General features: G+C 46.1%; 1 protein-coding gene across 1 annotated transcript in view; it reads left to right on the top strand.

Moving 5' to 3' along the window:
- Positions 1 to 23,995, top strand: part of CAPN13 (calpain 13) — a 68,007-nt gene that overhangs the window by 8,161 nt on the left and 35,851 nt on the right. The window contains exons 2-6 of the mRNA XM_048843394.2: positions 1,588 to 1,839; positions 17,421 to 17,490; positions 18,426 to 18,544; positions 20,121 to 20,254; positions 21,936 to 22,110. Coding sequence (XP_048699351.2) covers positions 1,597 to 1,839; positions 17,421 to 17,490; positions 18,426 to 18,544; positions 20,121 to 20,254; positions 21,936 to 22,110 — 741 coding nt within the window. The 5' untranslated portion in view covers positions 1,588 to 1,596. The remainder of the gene's footprint in view (positions 1 to 1,587; positions 1,840 to 17,420; positions 17,491 to 18,425; positions 18,545 to 20,120; positions 20,255 to 21,935; positions 22,111 to 23,995) is intronic.

Below are 23,995 nucleotides of genomic sequence, written 5' to 3'. Positions count from 1 at the left end.
GAGAGCCTTTGTGAAGCAAGGGGGCTCTCAGAAGGTTTTATTCCTCTGAATGACTGTTCTTTCAGTAACAGAAGGCCCCAGGTGAGAGAACACATATATCCATGTGTGAATGCATGTGTGCGTCCACATGTGGCTTTGGGAAGGCCATGAGACCAGTACAAACAAAAATCCTCACACTCCCCTTTTGTGCAGAATAACTAAGTCGGGAACCAGTTGCTCTTTAAAACTCTGGGGCTCTGGCAAAGCCTGGGAGTCTTTGAAGCCTCTGCCCCTCTCCCTCCTCATCTCATGGCCGGATCAGGAATGGGGCTGGAAAATGACACAGAAGGCCCGGGAGGACACTTGTTTATCTGAGCTCCCATATCTGTGGATTCAGGGCTGTTCTTCTGAGGTGGCCCTCAACCCTTCTTCTCTATCATTCCTGACTGCAGGTGATGCTTTCACAAGCTGTTCTACTGCTGTGCTCTTTGACAACCCTAAGGAGGAAGGGGCCCACAGCAAGAGTCACATCAACTTGAATTCTTCACCAGCAGCAGTGCTGGGTGCTGTGTCAGGCCACAAGTAGACAGAATCCCTCCATCTAGCGTCAGGACTAGTCCTTTGCATGCATCTGGCACATGACTGCAACCAATGAGGAGTCTCACCCAGCTGTGTGAGGAAGCACTTTTCCCAACTGACAGCTGCTCTTGTGCAGAAGGAAAGGAATTCCTAGTTGAGATAGACCCAAACAACTTGAGAACACCCCCAAATCTGGGCAGGGCAGTGGGTTTCCAAATCTGGATATGACTCTAAACTTCTCAGCTAAGCCTAACTCAGCTCTCCAATTGAATCAATGGATCTAAATCCCTCCAACTTTGGAAGGTGTGGATGAAATGCAGATTTCAATTTAGGGCGGGATTTTTGCCTCCTAGTTATTTGAGAAATTGATCCTAAGACAAAGCCATCCCTGAAAGTCTTTCCATTAACACCAATGGACTTTGCACCAAACCCCGAGACAGGGCAATGGCTGGAGGGGGTGTTTGTTTTGGTTAGCGCTCTCAACAGCTCAGTGAGTGGTGGAGCCGTATGCATCTGAATGTGGACTATGCCACCAAGCATTCAAAAATGAGTCCAAAGAGCTCAGAAAATAAAAGTAAACTCCCACAAAAATACACCATGCACAAAAGCAATCAACAGCTGAGTGTTTTTTGGGCCCACTACAAATGTCTTAAGTTACCATAGCTTCTTCTGTAACACCCTCCCAACAGCAATATTCCCTTCCCTCCCTTGTTGTCCGTCCACCCCACCCCACCCCACCCCATGTTCTATTATATTACCTATATAGTAGTGCAGTGTTTCCCAGACAGTTTGCTCAGGAAGACTTAGAATTGAATCTGAAGCAATGGCAGTGTTGGTTTAAGATAAACCTGGTGGCATTTTTACCATTTCTCTTTCTCCAGGCATTTCCAGCTAGGAAGGATTTTGTCACTACTACCTCCTTCTGTGAGTAGCTGCTCCAGAATCCTGTCTGGGCACTCCCTGTGTGCTTGGAAGGCAGTGTTTCAGAAGTGGCCATTAACAATGGCTGACACACTTTCTCCTTCACAGGATAGAGGCATGATGATGCCTGCCCCTGGCCCGTATCAGAAGCTAGAACGAGGCTGGCAAACCAAGGGGAGGATTGGAAGCCTTCAGAGCCCGCAGAAATTTAACAATCAGGATTTCACCCTCCTGAGAGAGTACTACCTGAGCCGAGGCCTGCTGTTTGAAGATGACACCTTCCCAGCACAAGTCAGTTCCATTGGTCCCAATCTGCTCTCAGCAGACAAGCTGAGCTACCTACAGTGGAAAAGACCAACGGTGAGTTCCTCCTGATGGCTTTCAATTGCGAAGCTGATTTCCTGGGTGTAAAAAGACAACAGCTTTGATTTATCTCATGGCTGTTAGGTACAGCCCTCTGCGGAGGGCTGTGCCCAGCTATGCTGACTCGAGGGAAGCACTGGGAAGCATTGCGTCTTACGGACAGACCAAGGCTCCCAGGCCTGTGGGGGAGGGCACCTGGTGTTACGTCTCCATTAGAGGGTGAGGGGGTGAAACGTGTGCTTCTCCACTGGCCAGCACATGGGGGCAATGAGCAGGCGAGCACAGGGACTGAGATCACAGCCAGCCCTTGAGAAAGGGCACTAAAGGACGGTGTTCCTGGTATGTGTCCGCTCACATTACACCTGTGCGGGGACCAGCCACAATCTTGCCCTTAGTTTGAACCACTTAATTACAAGTATTTGTCCCAAAGCCCCATGGGATGGTGACCTGCCATCTTTTCAATTTATACCACAACCTCCTCTCAGCCCCAAAAACCTTCCTGCCTGCTTTTAAATTAGTAGATGTCAATAGAAATCATTTAAGCTGAAGTTTTCATTTATTTAGGGTTTTTTTTTAAGTATATCAGATCAGATCCTCAGCTGATGCAAATTGATGTGGCTCCACTGACTTCCGCTGAGTGACCCTTGATTACATCAGCTGAGATCTGGCCCATTCTCTCACTTTTAAGGCACAGATTCAGATCATTGGTCAGCTTGCACTGTCATTCCCTAAAATCTTGAGGGAAAGCTTTGCAGTCAGCCCTAGTTCTGCAAAGCCACGGGGCCAAATTCTGGTTACAACTCCACTGAAGTCATAGGGCCAGATGTAGGGAATGGTGTAAATTAGACCCTCCCCTTTTCCTCTAACCTAGATATCTATGCGCTCAGGCTCTCTTCAAGCCTACTTCTGCTTCTCCTACAGATGGATAAGAGAGTCACCGGGGTTGTACCGGGGTCTGACACTGACAACACTTTTTAGGATTTGGTCCCGAGCATCACAGACTGTAGAAATGGAAACAGCCTGTTCTCCATTCCCATCCCCAAGCCAATTGCAGGATTGCCCCTAGCGCCCATTTTCTAGTGGTTTGTCCAGCCTGCTTTTTAAAAAGTCCCAAGCAATGGGACCTTTACCACTTCCCCAGGCAGGACTAGTGTACAACTGAACACATCTTTCTGTCACCCCGTAGAGCGGCACCTCTTGTAGCAAATTTGTCCGATGACTGTATTTCAGAGGTGGGCAAACTACGGCCCACGGGCCACATCCGGCCCGTGGGACTGTCCTGCCCAGCCCCTGAGCTCCTGGCCCAGGAGGCTTGCCCCCCCATCCCCTCCTCTGTTCCTCCACCCATGTAGTTATGATGCTGCATGGGCAGCGGGGCTACGAGTTCCTGCCGCTCTTAGCTGCATGGTAAGGGGGCGGTGGCAATGTGCGTGTGCAGCGGTGTGGGGGTTGGGTAGGGGGTCCCAGGGGGCAGACAGGGAGCAGGGGGCGGTTAGGGGCGGGGGGTCCTGGGGGCAGTCAGGGGACAGGGAGCGGGGGCGGTTGGATGGGACGGAGGTTCTGGGGCGGTCAGAGGTCGGGGAACGGGGGGGGTTGGATAGGGTGTGGGAGTCCCGGGGGGCCTGTCAGGGGGTGGGGGTGTGGATAGGATTTGGGACAGTCAGGAGACAGGGAGCGGGGGGGGGGGTTGGATAGGGGGTGGGGTTCCAGGGGGGCGGTTTGGGGTGGGGGGTCCCAGGAGGGGGAAGTAAGGGGACAAGGAGCAGGGGGGGTTGAATGGGTCAGGGGTTCTGACGGGGGCAGTCAGGGGGTGTGAAGTGGGAGGGGGCGAATGGGGGCGGGAGTCAGGCTGTTTGGGGAGGCACAGCCTTTCCTACCCAGCCCTCCATAAAGTTTCGCACCCCAATGTGGCCCTCGGGCCAAAAAGTTTGTCCACCCCGCTGTATTTTCTCAACCACTTTTCTTAGCTCCCCCTGACATTTAATTTCTGGTTAGAAATCTGACGGCAAAGAAAAATAGCACCTTGGTCCTATTCTTCTCTCCTCATTCTGCATCTTCTGAGTCACATAGTATCAGTGACAGATCGTTTTTACTGCTGTCAGTGTTCCAAATCCAATGTAGGAGCTGAGGAGCAAGCTGCCTTCTATTTTACCCTGTGCATCATCAAGAGAATTGCCAATTACATTCAGAGTCTGGGATCTTTATATCTGGTGCTAATGTGCAAAGCAGAAAGAAAACAGCTTGATTTTCAGACACCAGGCAGTGGTGAGTTAGAGAAAACTTGTTTTGACTTGTAAAGTGAGCCAATTTGATATAGGAGTCCTTGAGGGGGAACAGATTGGGAGCACCACGATGTCATTTTTATTGTTGCTTTTCTTGATTGTGTAGTAGCTGCACTTGGACAGTAGCTGTGAAGATTAAGGGCCATGTTTTCAGACCCAGCCTCTGGTTTTGTGCCCACAGAGAGGTGTGTGCTGTTATTTGCACCTGCAAAACTGTGTGTTCACATGTTCTGCATGTGCAATTTCAAGCACTGTTGTTATAGCTAGGGGTGATTAATACTGAAGTAGGCAGGGATCCTGTGGGAAAAATAGTATGTGATTATCTCATTACAGACTCTCTCATAATTACAGCTGTATGAAAAAAATTGGATGAATATTTTATTCACCAAAAACGTTGTTTCAGATTAACCAAAATTATGAACCAATTCATGTTGAATTTGGCAAATAGTTTTGGCTGAAAAAATAAAAAATAAATTTAAAAAAGTTGGAATATTTCATTTTTAAATGAAACATTTTGTTTTTTCATTTTCAGACAATGTTTCATTTTGAAATTTGCCTAAATGTAATTGAAAAGAAATGGGATCCCTCCCACCAAATCATTTCGGTAAAACAAAAGAATGTTGGTCAACACCAAATTAATGTAGGGGGAGGGTTCATTTTGGGGGGGGGGGGAAGGAGAAGAAGTTAGTTTAGGTTAATCCAAAACAATTTTTGTTTTGGTTCAGGCAACAAAATGAATATTCAGTTATTTGCACAGCCCTAAGTATAATTCACATGCACAAAGAGGCTGTCAAGGTTCCTTCCCCACTCTGAACTCTAGGGTACAGATGTGGGGACCTGCGTGAAAACCTCCTAAGCTTACTTTACCAGCTTAGGTTAAAACTTCCCCAAGGTACAAACTATTTTACCCTTTGCCCTTGGACTTCCACTGCCACCACCAAACTTTATCTGGGTTCCTGAGAAAACGTTGTTTGGAAACGTCTTTCCCCCCAAAATCCTCCCAACCCTTGCACCCCACTTCCTGGGGAAGGTTTGATAAAAATCCTCACCGATTTGCATAGGTGACCACAGACCCAAACCCTTAGATCTTAGAACAATGAAAAAGCATTCAGTTTTCTTACAAGAAGACTTTTAATAGAAGTAAAAAAGAATCACCTCTGTAAAATCAGGATGGTAAATACCTTACAGGGTAATTAGATTCAAAACATAGAGAATCCCTCTAAGCAAAACCTTAAGTTACAAAAAAGACACAGACAGGAATATTCATTCTATTCAGCACAGCTATTTAAAGAAATCATAATCTAACACATACCTAGCTAGATTACTTACTAAATTCTAAGACTCCATTCCTGTTCTGTCCCCGGCAAAAGCATCACACAGACCCTTTGTTTTTCTCCCTCCTCCCAGCTTTTGAAAGTATCTTGTCTCCTCATTGGTCATTTTGGTCAGGTGCCAGTGAGGTTACCTTTAACTTCTTAACCCTTTACAGGTGAAAGGATTTTTCCTCTGGCCAGGAGGGATTTTAAAGGTGATTACCCTTCCCTTTATATTTATGACAGAGGCTAAATCAAGATTGCACAGGCAACCTTAATTCTGGCATTTTCTGATTTCTGAGTGTTTGACTTTGCAATCTTAAAAACATTCTTTTACTGTAGAGCAGGGATCGGCAACCTTTGGCACACGGCCTGCCAGGGTAAGCCCCCTGGTGGGCCAGGCCAGTTTGTTTACCTGCTGCGTCCGCAGGTTCAGACAATCGCGGCTTCCACTGTCCATGGTTCACCGTCCCAGGCCAATGGGGGCTGTGGGAAGGGCAGCCAGCACATCCCTCGGGCCGCGCCGCTGCCTGGAGCAGCGAACTGCGGCCAGTGGGAGCCGCGATCGGCCGAACCTGCGGATGCAGCAGGTAAACAAACTGGCCTGGCCACCGGGGGCTTATCCCGGTGGGCTGCGTGCCAAAGGTTGCCGATCCCTGATGGAGAGAGAGAGAGAGTGTGTGTGTGTGTGTGTGTGTGTAATCATTATACTGCAGTAGTGCCAGGATGCTGCAATAGAGATCAAGATCGCACTGTGCTAGGCACTGCACAAACATCTCACTCAAGTCCATCCTTGCCCGGAAGAGTATGCAATCTGAATGGAGAAGCCAGACAAGGGTGGGTAGAGAAACTGAAGCACAGCGAGGTGAACTGACTTGCCCAAGGACACACAGTGAGTCAGTTGCAGAGCCAGAAAAGAACCCATGTCTCCTGACTCTCAGGCTGATCTTCTATTCACTGAAGCATGCTGCCTCTCTGTTAGTTTGTATCAGTTGTATTGTAGCCAACTCTTGAGGCTGCATTCAGAATCAGGACCCTCCTGTGCTAGGCATTGTGCAAACACATTTAAAGACAATCCTTGCCCCGAAAGAGCAATCTAATGGTCAGATTCAGGGCTGGCCTTACCATGAAGTGAACTGAGGCAGCTGCCTCAGGTGCCAGACTGGGGGCGGGGCGCCACTAGGACCCAGAGTGTAGAAAATTGTGTCTGCTGCTGGTGCATATGTATTCTCTCTGCTCTAGATGCACAGAGATGGTGGAGTGCTGTGTTGGAGGAAGGAGGGCACAAGAGACATAACAGGCAGGCAGGAGAAAAGGTGAGAGGGAATAACAGAAAGCAGCAGGAGCTGCAGGGAGAGAGAGGAGGAGGACGAGCCTGTTATGTATCTCTCTGGCACCCCCAGGAGCCTGGACTGATTAACACCCGCTTCTCAGGGAGCTTCCTGTTTCCTGCTGCTTCCCTGAACCCACTTGCGAAGAACAGGCAGTCAACTGAAGTAGTAGGAGCCAGTTAGGCCCTTAAGATGCTGATGTCTTCCCTCACTCAGGCCCTGCTACCAGCCTGCTTATTTGTCCCTTTCCATTGAATGGTGAGAGCCACTATAGCTGGCACAGAACAGCAGTCCTGAGTGAAAGAAGAAAACGCCCCTCTGGGGCAGCAATCAGAAAAAGAAAGAGAGCAAAGGAAGCTTTTCTATCTAAGCAGGAAGGAGCTCTCCTGAGATACATAGACACAAATATTCATGGTGAGTTTTCAAAGTTTTGGCCCAAGTGAGGGGGCATGGAGGTGTCGTTTGAGCTCCCCGCCTGAGGTGCCAAAATGTTGTGGGCCGGCCCTGGTCAGGTTAACTCAGGGTGAGTAGCACCTTACTCCACATGCAGACCCACGGTTCACGAAGAAAGGCGCCAGGCAGCATTAGTTAGGGCTTTGGAGTTTGGCCCTACTGTGAGATAAGACCCAGCAAGTGGGTGGAAGGGTTGTCTTGGTGACTCAGGGTGGCAGCGAGAGACGTATGTGGTTATCATAGAATCATAGAATATAAGGGTTGGAAGGGACCCCAGAAGGTCATCTAGTCCAACCCCCTACTCGAAGCAGGACCAATTCCCAGTTAAATCATCCCAGCCAGGGCTTTGTCAAGCCTGACCTTAAAAACCTCTAAGGAAGGAGATTCTACCACCTCCCTAGGTAACGCATTCCAGTGTTTCACCACCCTCTTAGTGAAAAAGTTTTTCCTAATATCCAATCTAAACCTCCCCCACTGCAGCTTGAGACCATTACTCCTCGTTCTGTCATCTGATACCATTGAGAACAGTCTAGAGCCATCCTCTTTGGAACCCCCTTTCAGGTAGTTGAAAGCAGCTATCAAATCCCCCCTCATTCTTCTCTTCTGCAGGCTAAACAATCCCAGCTCCCTCAGCCTCTCCTCATAACTCATGTGTTCCAGACCCCTAATCATTTTTGTTGCCCTTCGCTGGACTCTCTCCAATTTATCCACATCCTTCTTGAAGTGTGGGGCCCAAAACTGGACACAGTACTCCAGATGAGGCCTCACCAATGTCGAATAGAGGGGAACGATCACGTCCCTCGATCTGCTCGCTATGCCCCTACTTATACATCCCAAAATGCCATTGGCCTTCTTGGCAACAAGGGCACACTGCTGACTCATATCCAGCTTCTCGTCCACTGTCACCCCTAGGTCCTTTTCCGCAGAACTGCTGCCTAGCCATTCGGTCCCTAGTCTGTAGCTGTGCATTGGGTTCTTCCGTCCTAAGTGCAGGACCCTGCACTTATCCTTATTGAACCTCATCAGATTTCTTTTGGCCCAATCCTCCAATTTGTCTAGGTCCTTCTGTATCCTATCCCTCCCCTCCAGCGTATCTACCACTCCTCCCAGTTTAGTATCATCCGCAAATTTGCTGAGAGTGCAATCCACACCATCCTCCAGATCATTTATGAAGATATTGAACAAAACCGGCCCCAGGACCGACCCTTGGGGCACTCCACTTGATACCGGCTGCCAACTAGACATGGAGCCATTGATAACTACCCGTTGAGCCCGACAATCTAGCCAGCTTTCTACCCACCTTGTAGTGCATTCATCCAGCCCATACTTCCTTAACTTGCTGACAAGAATACTGTGGGAGACAGTGTCAAAAGCTTTGCTAAAGTCAAGAAACAATACATCCACTGCTTTCCCTTCATCCACAGAACCAGTAATCTCATCATAGAAGGCGATTAGATTAGTCAGGCATGACCTTCCCTTGGTGAATCCATGCTGGCTGTTCCTGATCACTTTCCTCTCATGCAAGTGCTTCAGGATTGATTCTTTGAGGACCTGCTCCATGATTTTTCCAGGGACTGAAGTGAGGCTGACTGGCATCAGTACTAGCTCTGTGGTGATAAGTAGGTTTCAGGTTAAAAGGATCATTTAAAATGGGTGACTCAGGTTTTCTCTGGTGCCTGTGGCCCTCTGGGAACAAAGACGCTTATGGGACTTCTCTCCCGTAGCCTGCCTCCCTGTGCCAGAGGACTCTTGCAAGCGGGGAGGTAGGTCCAAGTGGGAACGAGTCACTCCTTGGCATGTAACACAGAGCAAACCCCCAGGCTGGAGGCTGACCTGGACAAAGACTGCTGACTGAGACCCGGGGCAGAGGTGCTGCATTGTGGGCATGGCAACACACCCAGGTCTCACTGATCCCTGGCTAACTGCTGCTGCTATGCTGAGCACTCTGGGGGTTGGGCCCAGCCCTGCTGCCTGAACCATGTAGCCTCTTGGTTTAAGTTACCGATGACTTGTTTCGCTCGTTGTGTATACAGGGCTTACCCACAGCATTAGCTTTCCCACCCTCTTCCTAAATAAAGTGCCACCTTCGTTAAGAAACACTCTTCCCGTTGATTTTTTTATTATTATTATTATTATCAGCATTCTGCACCGGGCACAGATATAATTTATTTCCTGGAATTTCCAGGTGGAGGCCTCAGCGGCTAGCTACATTCACACCCAGAGACCACTTCTACCACGGCCACAGTTCTAGTTCCTGTAAAGTCAGGTGGGGGCTACAAATAATGAAGCCGGCAATATTAATGTTCACAATCCCTACGACCATCTAGCAGCGTGCCTGTAGCTTTTGGGGGGCATTTATCCAGGCACAAAATCAACGACTGGTTTGAAGCCACCTTAAAAATGTGGCCCTAATACTGCTGCACGATAACCCGAAGAAATAAAATACCCATCACATCCTCCCCACCACCATGCATAAAAGAAGAATTCAGGAATTCTGAGTCTAATTTGAGATGCTCCACGCTCCTGGGAAATAAACAGTGACAAGGACTGCAGCTGTTGGGTGCTACCTGTCATTCAGTCACGCTACAGGGCTGCCTTCTGGTGTGAGCAGAGGCTGCTGGACTGTTCCAAGCTTGGGTATTTTTTTGGAGGGTCACAAGGGTGTGGAGCCTTAAGATCCTACTCAGTATTTTCATGTGCCTGAAATAACAGCTTGATGATGTGGAAACAGCATTTCCACCCAGTGATTCTTTCACACAAGAGGCATCTTTGCCTATTCAAGCTGATTGAATCAGACTGAGATTTCGGACTCAGTTGATCTCTGGACTGAGGAAGCCACATGATGGATTTGTCTATGCTCAAAATTTTTGCCAGAATAGCTATACTGGCAAAACTCTCCTAGCATAGATGCAGTTATACTGGTATAAGTGTTTTGTGGGTATAGCTTATTCCTCTAGCCTCGGCTGCCTGTCCATAAAGAAAAATGGGGTACAGCCAAAAAAATCACATTGGAGACTCTAGATTTGGAACAAAACAAAAGTGAAGAGTTGATGTATTTAAATACCTCTGTATTAGTGGGTTGCATATCTCACTGACCTCTCTGCTTACTAAATAGGAGTGTAATCTATGTAGTGAACTCCCACAGCTAACACAAGTACAGGATTTAAGACCTCTTCTAAGCGCGGAAGCTATGTTCTGACACGAGCTTACATGTGTGGTTGATGTGTTGTCATTAGACTTTGATTAATAACAACACTATATTTATTCACTCTGTTTGCTGTTTTCAATCTTTTTGGATCTTGAACTGAGCAATCCAAACACTCAGGTAAATATCTATGTGGAGGAGGGGGGTGGGCGGAGTCTTATTTTGTTTCTGTGGTTATTTGGCAGCAATTCTTTCTACAACATACCCGCTCTCTGGTACTTACTTTAATATCTGAGCACCTCCCAATCTTTGTCCTGTGAGCTAGGGAAGTACTATTATTCCCCTCTTGCCATTCTTTTTTGGGAAACTGACTCACTCTCGATCTGAATATTAAGTGACTTGCCTGAGTTTACACAGAGCCTGCAATGAGCAGGGTCTCCCAAGTCCCAGGCTAGCACGCGAACTACCAAATAATTCTTCCCTGGCTAAGTGGCTGCTCTCTAGGCTTATTCCAAGATAGCGATTAGTAGTAGTAATTTATTATGTATTGCAGCATTGGTGTGCATGGCACTTTATAAACATAGTGATAGACAAGGACCCTGCCCCAAGGAGTTTCCGATCTCAGAGCCATTTACAATGGTCTAAATCCAGAGTAACTCTATTAAAGGCAATGATCTTACTCTGGATTAACATCCTTGTAGCTAAGAGGAGAATTTGGCCTTCCATCAATACAATGACTCCAAGGGACTTTGGCTCAAGCCCTTGACCCAGCAGCGCAATGAAGAACAACAACAGAGGTTCATAGAACCATAGAAGATTAGGGATGGAAGAGACCTCAGGAAGTCATTTAGTCCGATCCCTTGCTCAAAGCAGGACCAACCCCAAATAAATCATCCCAGCCAGGGCATTGTCAAGCCGGGCCTTAAAAACCTCTAAGGATGGAGATTCCACCACCTCCCTAGGTAACCCATTCCAGTGCTTCACCACCCTCCTAGTGAAATAGCGTTTCCTAATGTCCAACCTAGACCTCCCCCACTACAATTTGAGACCATTGGTCCTTGTTCTGTCATCTGCCACCAATGAGAACAGCCTAGCTCCATCCTCTTTGGAACCCCCTTTCAGGTAGTTGAAGGCTGCTATCATATCCCCCCTCACTCTTCTCTGCTGCAGACTAAACAAGACCAGTTCCCTGAGCCTCTCCTCATAAATCATGTGCCCCAACCCCCTAATAATTTTCATTGCCCTCCGCTGGACTCTCTCCAATTTGTCCACATCCTTTCTGTAGTGGGGGGCCCAAAACTGGATGCAATACTCCAGATGTGGCCTCACCAGTGTTGAATAGAGGGGAATAATCACTTCCCTCAATCTGCTGGCAATGCTCCTACTAAAGTAGCCCAATATGCCGTTTACCTTCTTGGCAACAAGGGCACAGTGCTGACTCATATCCAGCTTCTCATCCACTATAATCCCCAGGTCCTTTTCTGCAGAACTGCTGCACAGCCAGTTGGTCCCCAGCCTGTAGCAGTGCATGGGATTCTTTCGTCCTAAGTGCAGGTTGATGGGAAGTTGAGTTGGAAATAGAAGGGAAAGCTGTAACAGTAAACAAAGGAAAGGGCATACTGGTCTTAGGGGAGTCTAAAGTATTCTGGAAGAGTTGAGGAATGACCCTTTTCACAACTCTTCCACAGCATCCTTTGGATGTATTTGCATAGGAGATAGATCTGTGTTCCTCTCTTTGCACTGCTGGTGATCATTTGCATGGTGTTTGCCTCTGGAGTTATTTTCTTGTTCCCATCTGGCTTATCATCATAATAATGTAGCTACAGCTGCACATGAGGAGATGGAAGGAGATACCCAGTTTAGCCTATAAAAACCAGATAGGAGGAGCTGCTTCTCTGCAGACCCTGAATTTATCTAGACTGAGGACTTTGGGAGTCAATATAAAACTCAGGTGGAGTGCAAAGATAAGGAGCAGAGGGTGAACACTACTAGTGCAAGTACCACAAGAAGTATGAATGGAGTTACTGTTGATGAGTGGATCCAAACCTCCCTACATCCCTATTTCAACAGTCAACCAACCACTCATCCTAGTTACATACACGCATCATCACTGTATTTAAAAATATCTGTGTAGCTTCAGCATTTCTTGTGCTGGTGGATTGTGACGTCTGTGTGGTTTGCTTGGAAATGATTGTGTGCCTTGCCACATTTTGCAATAATCTTTCTGATATTGTCAGTTTCACTTTAGCCCCCCAACAAAGCTCCACTCTGGCTTTACTCGGAATTGCTAACTCTGTCATCACAACCTCACTCTCAGGTTTTGACCTCTGGGGACACAGTTGCGAGCTGAAAGAGGCTGCTATTATTCCAAAGGGAAGCATCAGTTTCCTCTCCGAGGTCCATTATGAGCACCTGCTTTGCTGCTGTTGATAGACTCTCACTAACCTGAGCTTGCAAAGCTAATGCACCAGAGGCCTCTCTACTTCTCTATTCAGTCTTCCCTTCCTCCTACATGTAGCTTTTCTAAAACACCTATGAGAATAGCACAAAATCCGTACCCCACCCATCTATGGTACTTATAAGCCCTTTATTAACATATTGTTTATGAGCCTCACAATCTTTCATGCATTTATTTTCCTGACTCCCTCTGGGGAGTGCTGATTCCCCACTTTACAGATGGGGTACTCAGGCACAAAGAGACTAAGTGACTTGAACAAGGGGACATGGGAAGTCTGTGGCAGAACAGAGAATTGAATCCAGGTTTCTTAGTCCCTGGGTAGTACCCTAACCACTAGACCATCCTCCCTCTCCTACACCATGCACCGGTAGGTGTAACACCATAACTGTGAAGGGAGGTGAGGACATATACTGTAACTCAAGCACCCTGGAAGAAGTGATCCCTTCTGTTTATGCAATATTCTAAGTTAGATTCCTAGAGAGCATACCAAATTGGAGTTAAAGCTGAATCAGTGTTGGGTGGGTTTTATTTTTCGAGTGTTTTTTTTGCTTTTGTTTATTTTGTGCGACATTTACTAACCCATCTACAAACATGACTAAGGCATGTAGGTTGAGCTGTTTTCGTACAGTGTCTTTGTTTGGATAGAGAATTACTGGTTGTCTCTGAGCGAGAAGCATCCCTAATAAGTCAGCTGAACTCTCATTTGAGAACCAAGTATTCTGACATCTCAGCGGGCTGCACTGAAATCTGCTGCTAAATCCAATGGGTCAGTTTCAGAGTGAATCTCCATAACGTGCTCATATCATCTCTAGTCTTCTCGTGGGCTTTCTGGCTCCATTGTTAGTGTAAGCTCTGCTACTGTACTCTCCGACAACACTCAGTCCATTTCACTGGAACCAAAGAAAAGGATTTCCAGCAGTTTCATACCCATATCTATACCTGTTTATTTCACTTGCTTGTATGTGGTGTACAAGCAATGATCTGTAACAAATCCAAAGCTGCCTAGACTCCACAATTAGGATTATGCCGCCACGCCACAGCCCCTCATGGCAAAAATGGGGAAGGGGGAAACAATACAATGGTTCGCAAAAAGAAAAGGAGTACTTGTGGCACCTTAGCGACTAACCAATTTATTTGAGCATGAGCTTTCGTGAGCTACAGCTCACTTCATCAGATGCATACCGTGGAAACTGTAGCAGACTTTATATATACACAGAGAATATGAAACAATACCTCCTCCCACCCCACTGTCCTGCTGGTAATAGCTTATCTAAAGTGATCATCAGGAGAAAACCTGGATTTGTGCTGGAAATGGCCCACCTGATGATCACTTTAGATAAGCTATTACCAGCAGGACAGTGGGGTGGGAGGAGGTATTGTTTCATATTCTCTGTGTATATATAAAGTCTGCTACAGTTTCCACGGTATGCATCTGATGAAGTGAGCTGTGGCTCACGAAAGCTCATGCTCAAATAAATTGGTTAGTCGCTAAGGTGCCACAAGTACTCCTTTTCTTTTTGCGAATACAGACTAACACGGCTGTTACTCTGAAACCAATACAATGGTTATAACTTATCGTTATTTTTAATTATGGTTCTTGGTCTCCCAGTAGAGCACTGGGGCCCCATTGTGCTAGGCGCTATGCAAACACGTACTCGGAGAGACAGTCCCTTCCGTGAACAGCTTACAATGCAGATAGACAAAGAGCGGGAGGGGAGATGGAGGGGGAAAGAAATGAGATTTGCCCAAAGTCACACAGCAGGCTAATAGCAGAGCTGGGAATAGAGCCCAGGTCTTGTGACGCCCAGCCAGCAGACTAATGCACATGCTCTTGAATGGGGGGAGGGCGCCCACAGTGTTCTGTGACTCTGCAGAGAGTCTCGCTATTAGGAGAGCCTGGGCGATTATCCACAAGCACTTGAATCACCAGTACTGGTGCCATGCACCATTCATTGCTTGGGAAGAGCTGCTTTGTACCACAAGTTTGATAAACTTTTAATGGGCTACTGGGTGCTTTCAGTCACCATGAAAACGTTTCAGGAAGCTGACACGTCTCCCGGAGTTCAACTCATCCAGCCACATGAGTCACGTCAGCTGCTAGTCTCCGGTTTGTGCAGAAGGTTGTCAAATCAAGTGGGTGGGAGGGAGCATCCGCCCCAGCTTAAAGAAGAGCTGCTAAACTATTTTTCTTACCCCAGCTGTCAAATATTTTACACCTCTTGTGTCTTGTTTGCTTAGGCATGTTCATTTGCTTCTGCATTTAGGATTAAACACCATTTCAAAACAGACAGTCTGTTTTGAAATGGTGTTTAATCCTAAATGCAGAGGCAAATGAACATGCCTAAGCAAACAACAAGTCACAAGAGGTGTAAAATATTTGACTCAGCCGGCAGATATTACAAGGGTCACTCGTACAGAAGACCCAGAGAGATATTTAAATGAGCATTTTCCTACTATAAATACTAAATCCCATGCAATTATCTCTTTAATCCCAAAGTATTTTTACAGACACAGGGAGTGGTACAGCATTGCCATTCACTGCTGTCCATGGTTTGTTCCTCCAGTAACCCCAGCTTGGTCATGTCCCTGCATATGGTATCCCGCCATCTAATCAATGGTCAGCCTCATGGTCGGACTGACTTCAGTTGTGTTTGCATTATTTTCCTGTCATCTGCTTGTCTTCTGCAGGGCCCCACTATCATAATCTTTTCGATTGTAGCCAATTCTGTACCGTGGTTTCACATCCAACTCGCCTTATAACTTTGTCTTAAAATCATTCCCCTTTATACCTTCAGTAGTTCAAAAACGCCCTCTCATCTCTACAGCCTCCAGCTGTCTGATGTCTCTTTCATTTAATGCAGCTGGTTCCAATTCATAGAGTAATACTGTTAGTACACTGGGTTTGATAAATTTTCACTTTGGTACCAAATGGAGTGTTTTTATCAGTCCATGATTTTGTCAGTTTCTGTGCAGCCCTTGTAGTTAAGGGACATCTCCTCTTAACCTCATCCTTGATGGACCGTCCCCACTGATTGAGCTTCCTAGGTACACATAAGATTTTACTTGTTCTACGACTTCACCATTGCTTCATTTCAACACTTTACGGATAGTCCCTTTTTCAACTTGTAACCACTTTGTCTTCTTAGCATTTACTGTCAGTGCAAGTCGACTGCATTTCAGTCTTCCAAGGTAGCAAAGAGTATCCTCATTAATTCAAATGTGGCTGACAGTTGTACGATGTTATCTGCATGAGCTAAGAATCTTAACTCTAGCTTATCCAGTGTCTATTTGTCTAACATTCTTAATGTCTAGTTTAAAAACATGATGAAAAGCAATGGTGATTCCATGCCCCCTGGTCTTGCACCAAGCTTTGATTTTGGACTTATACAACATTTTTAAAAAATTAGGCATGTAGGGTTGAATTTAGAGGCTTTTGCTCTTTAATCATCCAGGCAGAACTCTTATTGAATTCAGGGAAGCTTCTGCCTGAGTAAGGCTTGAGTGAAAAATCAACAGTAAGGACTTTGGAATTTGGTCCACAGAAAATAAGCCCTGCGTCCATAGCTTTCATTAACAGAAATGATGCAAAACAGCCCAGCCAGATCTAAATTAGAGATGTGTGAATAACAAAAGGCTCAGAGGTTTAGTCTGGAAAAGCCTATAGAAATCTGGATGCCTAGCCAAAATCTGGATGCCTAGCCAATGATCTGAGCTTTCTGAGGCCCTCTCTACAGAAAGACACCCCCAGGCCCAAGTCCCTTTTCCCTTGGACTGATCCCAAGTCCCCCTACCTTTTGATTACTAGATTGGAAGATGTAAAGTTCTCCTTCTCCAAAGGATGGGCACCCACTCCCCAACTCAAGGAAACAGCATGGTTTGTTGAAGCTGCTCAGTGTCCAGATGTCATGGTGATGAAGGCGTTAAAGAACCTCGCAGACTCTAAGGCCAGAAGGGACCATCATGATCATCTAGTCTGAACTCCTGCACATCGCAGGCCACAGAACCTCACCCACCCACTCCTGTAATAGACCCCTAACCACTGCCTGAGTTACTAGAGTCCTCAAATCGTGATTTAAATAGAAAGTCTTCCCCCACTTCCAGTGGAAGGCAGAATGGCTGGGGATGTCAGGCCAGGGAGACCATAATTCTTCCTCCCTTGTGAGAGGCAGCATGGTTTAGGGAAGGAAAGCCTGAGTCTCTCATTTCCGTCTGCGTGTGGAGAGCTCCAAGGTCCTTTTCTCACTCTCCAGGGGGCACTGTGGTTGCAGAGAGCTGATTTCTGGCCAGGAAGCTTGGAGGATGATAATAAAAATAACAATACTTAGCATTTGTATAGTGCTTTCTCTTTGCACTACATCGTTCATCTGGACTACACCTCTGAGAAGCATCTGAACTTTTGGATGCCTGTGTGAAGCAACACAGGTTTTGCAGTTCTCCCATCACTGCTTTTAAACAGTCATGAATTTCAAATACATAAAACACCACTATGACCTCATAGGGAATCAGTTGAAAGTGACGTAAGAGAGGCTCTATAGCTGTGAAGGATGCACTGCTGGTTGGATACTCACAATGGACTTTGTTTTCCTTCTTTTTCAGATGATCGAGAAAAATCCCCATTTAATCGTGGACGGTGTTAGCAGATTTGATATTGTTCAAGGAGAAATAGGTAAGATCAAAGTTCTGTTTCAGTAGCCAGCCTGAGCTGTAGACCGGAGTCCTTTCCTTTGCCGCTGTCTGAGAGCTTAGTTTGGTTTAGTGCACACACTCACAAATCCACAGAGAATCCATCCCAGATAGTAAATACCATTATCTTTTACAGCGCCTTTGGGCCAAGGCACTTTGATGTCTCACTGGCTCCCATCATCCTGCAGAAGAATGGGTGCAGAAGGGTAGACCCAGACCAGATAGAAAATGAAGTTCTATTTGTAAAATTCAACCCTTATGTAAAGTGGGTACAACTCCCATTGTGTGCCATCTTTTATCAGAGTTGGATTTGGCCTCGTGACCCTGAAGTCCTTTTCTGGTGACTCTCAGCTTTTCTTTTCCACGCTCTTCTCTTTTTATTGTCACGACTGACCAGCTTTTCTGATCCAGGTACCTGTCTCTGTCCTGCTGTAGCTCCATCCCTTCCCGGCCACCCCCAATCATGTTTCCTTTTGAGAGTAACAAGAGTCTTCCTCTTGAAGAAATTGCACTGTCATCAAATGGCTCAGCCAACTCAGGGTCTGGCAGTTGCCTGCACCACTTCCTATCCTGTAGAACTAGGATACCCACAAAGGGAAGGAGCTTCTGTATGATGCCTAAGTGCCTCTGCACAGGGCCTTTGGCTCCCTCTTCCTTCATGGCAGTCAGATACGATAGAGATGGGTGCAGTATAGAAAAAGACCTGAACGGGTGGATGGAGGCCCTGAGGCCAAGTGTGTCTGAGTCTCGACAGTCTGCCCACATTTTTATTTTATCCAAACTGGTTCTCCCAGTCCTTCTGCAGTAACCCTGTTTCCTAAAGAAAAGTGTAAGAAAGATACAGACCCTGGCAAGGCAGAAGGAGATCATGAGGCAATACGTGTAATTGCATCTGGTTTATTACTTGTCTCCCTGAAGGTGATTGCTGGGTTCTGGCTGCCCTGGGATCTTTGACATTACAGAGGCAATTTCTGGAAAATGTTATGCCAAAGGACCAAGGATTCAAAGAGACTTATGCTGGGATTTTTCATTTCCGGGTATGTAATATGTGCTTTAGTGATTTTGCTCCACCTTGTTTGGGTGGAGAGCTCGGATGGTTCTGAACTACAACCCCAGATCCAAGCACCCCTGAATTTTGCGGAGCACCCGTGGAGTCGGTGCCTAAGGCATCACTTTTGGCCGGTTAAATTTAGAAGCCCTTTTAGAACCGGTTGTCCCTCGTGGAACAACCGGTTCCAAAAGGGCTTCTAAATTTAACAACCGGTTCTAGCGAACCAGTGCGAACCGGCTCCAGCTCACCACTGGTGAAGGGCAAGTATCGTATGATCTGTCCTTACAGGAGTTAGCATAAGAGGGTATCACTGGAGTATCACAAAGTCCCAGAAACTAAAGATGGAAAGAACCATTAGATCAGCTTGTCCTTTCCCCATACCCAATGCAAAACTGTTTTCAAGTGCATTCTCTTTTACTTTGTCCAGCTTCAAAAAAGATGGTGCTAGCAAAGGAGCGTACACAGTTTCTCTTGCGAGACTATTCCCACAGAGTAACAGATCTTTGTATTAGAATGTTCTTGCTATTCCTTATGTTCCATTGCTCCGAGTAATACCAATCCTGGTTTTACTTTTGCAAAATCTAAAACACTACTCCTCATCTATCTTAAACCTAAACTAAATGAAAGATTTGCGTTGAGAAAGACTAAGGAGAATGATCAAACCTGCTTTCCATTTAGAACCCCAAGCTAGTTTGCCACTGAGGGTACCCACTGCAAATAGCAATAGCGTTTAAACGGAACAATGCATCCCTGTAATTTTTGCTCACCGAGCCATGGAAATATAGCCATACTGGGACAAATTTATCCCTGGCATAACAGCACGGAAGTCCTTAGCATTACAACAGGTATGGATTTGTCCAGTTGTGATATCAAAGTCCTGCTGCACTACATTAGTTTGCTAATGACTCTAGCAACAGTTCCGTTAGTTCATCCCCCACTGATCACTCGCCAGCTGGATCAGTCAGAAGAACACCTGTTCTGTACAGCTGTTGAAGTGGCCAATTGCCTCCTTTTCATTTGTCAAGCTGATGGATAATAGCCCCAAATGTGTTCTGCCTGTCCAATACAACCCATGTCAAAGTTTAGAAAGATCTAGATCTAGAGAGGTTTCAGACACAGAAAAGAGAGGGAATGGACTATCCAAAGACTAGCTCTTGGTGAAGGGCGTCTCTGGCCCCGAGATGTACCAAGAGAAGCTCCATGTTGAGCTGAGTAGCGAGGCGTACCACTTTGTTTGGACACTTAGTTTTCTGCCCTTTTTGAAACATCTGCCTTAGTCCAGTCATGGTAATACTTACTCATCTACATGTACTTTTCATCCCATGTAATTCCAGAGCACTTTGTGTCCAGAAGTGGCTCACCACTGAAAGGTAGCCACCTCTGAAATGAAAGTCAGCACCTATTTAACAGTACACAGCAACAGTACAAAATAGCTTATGAGAGAGAGCAAAGAAGTTACTTATATTCATGGTTTACATTCAGTCTTGGGCTATTTCTGGAGACTGTCATTTGGCAGCACTATTTATTCTTACAATAGTTTTTTTTGTCTTTTGTTTTTCCAGTTCTGGCATTTTGGAGACTGGGTGGATGTGGTGATAGACGACCGGCTGCCTTTTCTCAATGAGAGATACCTGTCTGTTCAACCTCGCAGCAAAAATGAATTTTGGCCATCCCTGCTAGAGAAAGCATATGCCAAGTAAATATACCCGCCAAGTCTGTCTTTCCTGCCACTGCTGAGTCTTATGCTTGTGTGGCTATACGTTGTACCTGCTGCTTTGGACAAAGTACCCTGTGTAGTGTTGTTCAGGACCATGGTCCAATATTCTGAGCACTGGATATGTAATGAACTGTGGCTGGACATACTTGCAGATACTACAGGCTAAAGACTGTAGATTTTAAACTGAAGATTTAAAGTTCCCTGGGTCTCTTACACACTTTTCTTTCTGAGAGGCAGTGTGGTCCGGTGGATAGGACATTGGTATGGGACTCAGAAGACCTGGGTTCTATTTCTGGGCCAGCTACCAATCTGCTGCTTAGCCTTGGAGAAGTCACTTCACCTCTGTTTTCCCTCCCACATTTTGTCTATTTAGACTGTAAGCTTCTTAGGACATGGATTGTCTCTCATTGAGTGTTTGCACAGAAAGGGCCCCTCGTCTCAACTGAGGCTTCTAGCTACTACCTTAATACTAATAATGAATAAAACTACAGTCATCAGTGGGGATTGAACCTTGGATTCTCAGCATCAAAAGCAAAGTCCTGTATTACTTAAGTTAAAGAAGAACACCTCAGCTGTGAGTAAGTAGCAGGTTGTTATACTCACTGCGACCTGCAAGTAGGACCTATGACATAAATTAAGTCAGTGTATTACCTATATAATACAGGGAGTGCATTAAGCACATACTGGGTGGTTTAATGAATTCAGCAAGGAATAAGCAAATGGTAAAATGATAACTGGGAGACACAGAAGTGGAGAATTTTGCCACGATGTATTTGATAAAAGTTGACTCCGAAGTAGGTACTACTTCACAGTGTGAGATTTTAATTACAGAGCAAACTGAACCTCTATTCAATTGAAATTGCAAGAGTTGCTGTTTATGAAATTCCTATTGAGAAGTTTTCCCCAGCGCACATGGCAAATTCCTTTCATCAAGGACATTGGTCCAAAATACAATTAGCCTGGGATTTCATTTTCTGATTCTCCAGTTTATGAAATTGACTGTACACTGTGGTTTATAATGATGTGTATATTCATGCTCTAACTACAGTACAGTCTAACTTGAGATTTTTTGCCGTTGCAATGAAAGCACAAGATAAGAAAACACAGATCCTGCTTGCAACATGGCCTTGTGAGAACCCTAGTGCTCAAACATTGTTACTATCAGATGGCTCGTCACTTGCTGATGCATAGCCAGTGATGGTCTCAGTCCACTTCTTAGAGCGTAAGGGGGATTGAAATGGTGCATGCTGGCACTCTGTGTGTTTCCTTCTTTGTTGGTGTGTTACACACCAGCCAAGTGTGTATCTATGTGCATGCGCGCACACACATTTGATCATGCCTCCCTCCACTGACTGATCCCAATGTCTAGACAACCTCATAGATTCTGAAAGCTAGAGGGACCCCTCTTTAGCTCAAGTGGTAGAGGTTTCTACTTCCGGTGCTGAAGGGACCAGATTCAATCTAGGGGTTACCACTGTGTCTGCATGTGCATTTCAACCCCAGCTCACGACACGTAGTACATTCATAATATGTTTATGCACCACAGAGAGTATTAAATGTGCATCCATTGAGTTAATTTCCTCTATGCATTGCTTACTTGGGTGGATCATAGGAACAAATCCATTTCCCTTTTTCTTTTTTCTTTTCTTTTTTTTCCCAGGTTGCGAGGTTCCTATCAGAATTTGCACTGGGGTTACATTTCCGATGCGCTAGTAGACTTGACAGGTGGAGTCCAAGTGCAATTTCTTTTACAGAAACCGCCTTCTGATCTGCAGGAGATAGCAAAAGCAGCTGCCAAATCACAATGCCTGATGGGATGTACCACACCAGGAGGGGTAAGCAGGAGGGACAGGTCTTCTTGCTTTTACCATATTTATATTACTTTTTTTTTGAAGAAACCAGGAATCCATATCTACCGCTGTACAATAGATACTCGTTGAGGGGGCTTGTAGTGTCCCTAGTGGTAGAGAAGAAATAAAGCTTAGCTGTATTGAATATAAAGAGGGTTTTTTTTTTAATTATTGGGGTTGCTGGCCAGAAATTTCCCTAGCTCTCAGACTGACTATGCTACCCAGCATCACCAAAGAGTCTCTCACTAAATCCTGGCCTGGACTCCACCATTGTGGAAGGGATGACCACTTGACAGGGCTAATCAGCAATGATGCCAGAAATCAAGGGCTGAGCTACTTGGATAGAAAGCAGATGACGAAGCGCAAAGGAAGTTTTCTGACTCAAAGGTGCTTGGTTCCATAACTGTTTTTTGATAGCTCCTGATCGGAGCCTCAGATGTAATGGGCCTAGTGCGCTGGAATGGAACTGTACTCCCTGGCACCAGCATGGAACCTGGCCTTATGACTTCAGGACCAGAATTTGAGATGATCAGTTTCTAGGGCAGGAAGACCAAAAGGAGGTCTTTGGAGAAGACACCCACTATGTCTGCTGCTGACAGCTATTGGGTATTGGCTGCTAGTTCAGTTGGTAGAATTACAGGTTTGCATTTGAATAAGGCAGGCTCCTTGTAAGCTGAAAACACACTTCTGAGATACAGGGAAAGATATAACCCTCCTTAATGGACACTCCTGGGTTGATAGGGGCCATCATAAAAACACTCATGTTGTCTGCTGGTGTGCTGCAAAGAGACTTCCATGGATTTATATAGACTGTGCAGTGCACTGGCAAAATGTGTGTCATGCCACCTCTAGTGTTTGGTTCACTAAATGATAGCTGCCAACTGCTGCTACCCACGAACTGAATTACCCCTTTAGTTCAAGTGCTAGTGTAACCCACACACCTTCTGGGTGTGGTGTTCTGTCCCATCTAGTGGGAGAGAGGGAGAGGGAGAGAGATGAGTTTGCTCTACAGCCTTAGCTAACAGCCAGCTGGCTTTTAGCTTATGTGGTACAGGCTCATGCTCTAAGCTCCAGAGGTCCGCGGTTCAATCCCGCCCGCAGGCAACTGGGGTCTGTTGGCGTTACAAGTGGGGGCTCGTCCAGGATTTCAACTGGGAAGACTCCGAAGCTCGGGACACACTTCCTCAGCTAAGGGAAGTATGTCACCCACACACCTTCTGTCTGTGGTGTTCTGTCCCATCTAGGGGCACTGAGACCACTAAAAAGAAAGAAAAGGAGTTCTTGTGGCGAAAGCTTATGCTCAAATAAATTTGTTAGTCTCTAAGGTGCCACAAGTCCTCCTTTTCTTTTTGCGGATACAGACTAACACAGTTGCTACTCTGAAACCTAAAAAGAGAGAGAGATTATTGAATTTGCTCTACAGCCTTAGCTAACAGCCAGTTGCCTTTTGGTTTATGCGGTAGAGACTCATGCACTAAGCTTCAGAGGCCCCAGATTCAATCCTGCCCACTGACGACCAGGGTCTGTCGGCGTTACACTAGAGACTGGTGCTTAGGTCAGTTCCTACCAATGACCCACCCCAGGTGTTGTCACAGCTGCACCAGCTGTGGAAGCTACTCCAACATTGGATCCTTATGGGCTTTTCAGATGTGTGATGCCTTTGTAGCTCCATTAACTTGGCTGGATTTGCGTCAGGCCGCCAGGGGAAACAAACACGAGGCACTTACATCAGCAGCTCAGCTGTAGTGTTTTAAGTGAGGTCAGCTCCATTTTTCTCTTTTCTCAAACTAACCAAATAGCAGTTGGGGGGGCAAACAAACGTATGTTTGCAAGTCTTTCAGGGAGCTCATGGCTGTGCTTTCTCTCCTCA

Source organism: Caretta caretta, chromosome 3 (assembly GCF_965140235.1).
Source record: "Caretta caretta isolate rCarCar2 chromosome 3, rCarCar1.hap1, whole genome shotgun sequence".
NCBI lineage: Eukaryota > Metazoa > Chordata > Testudines > Cheloniidae > Caretta > Caretta caretta.
This window is presented reverse-complemented; position numbering and strand designations above follow the sequence as displayed.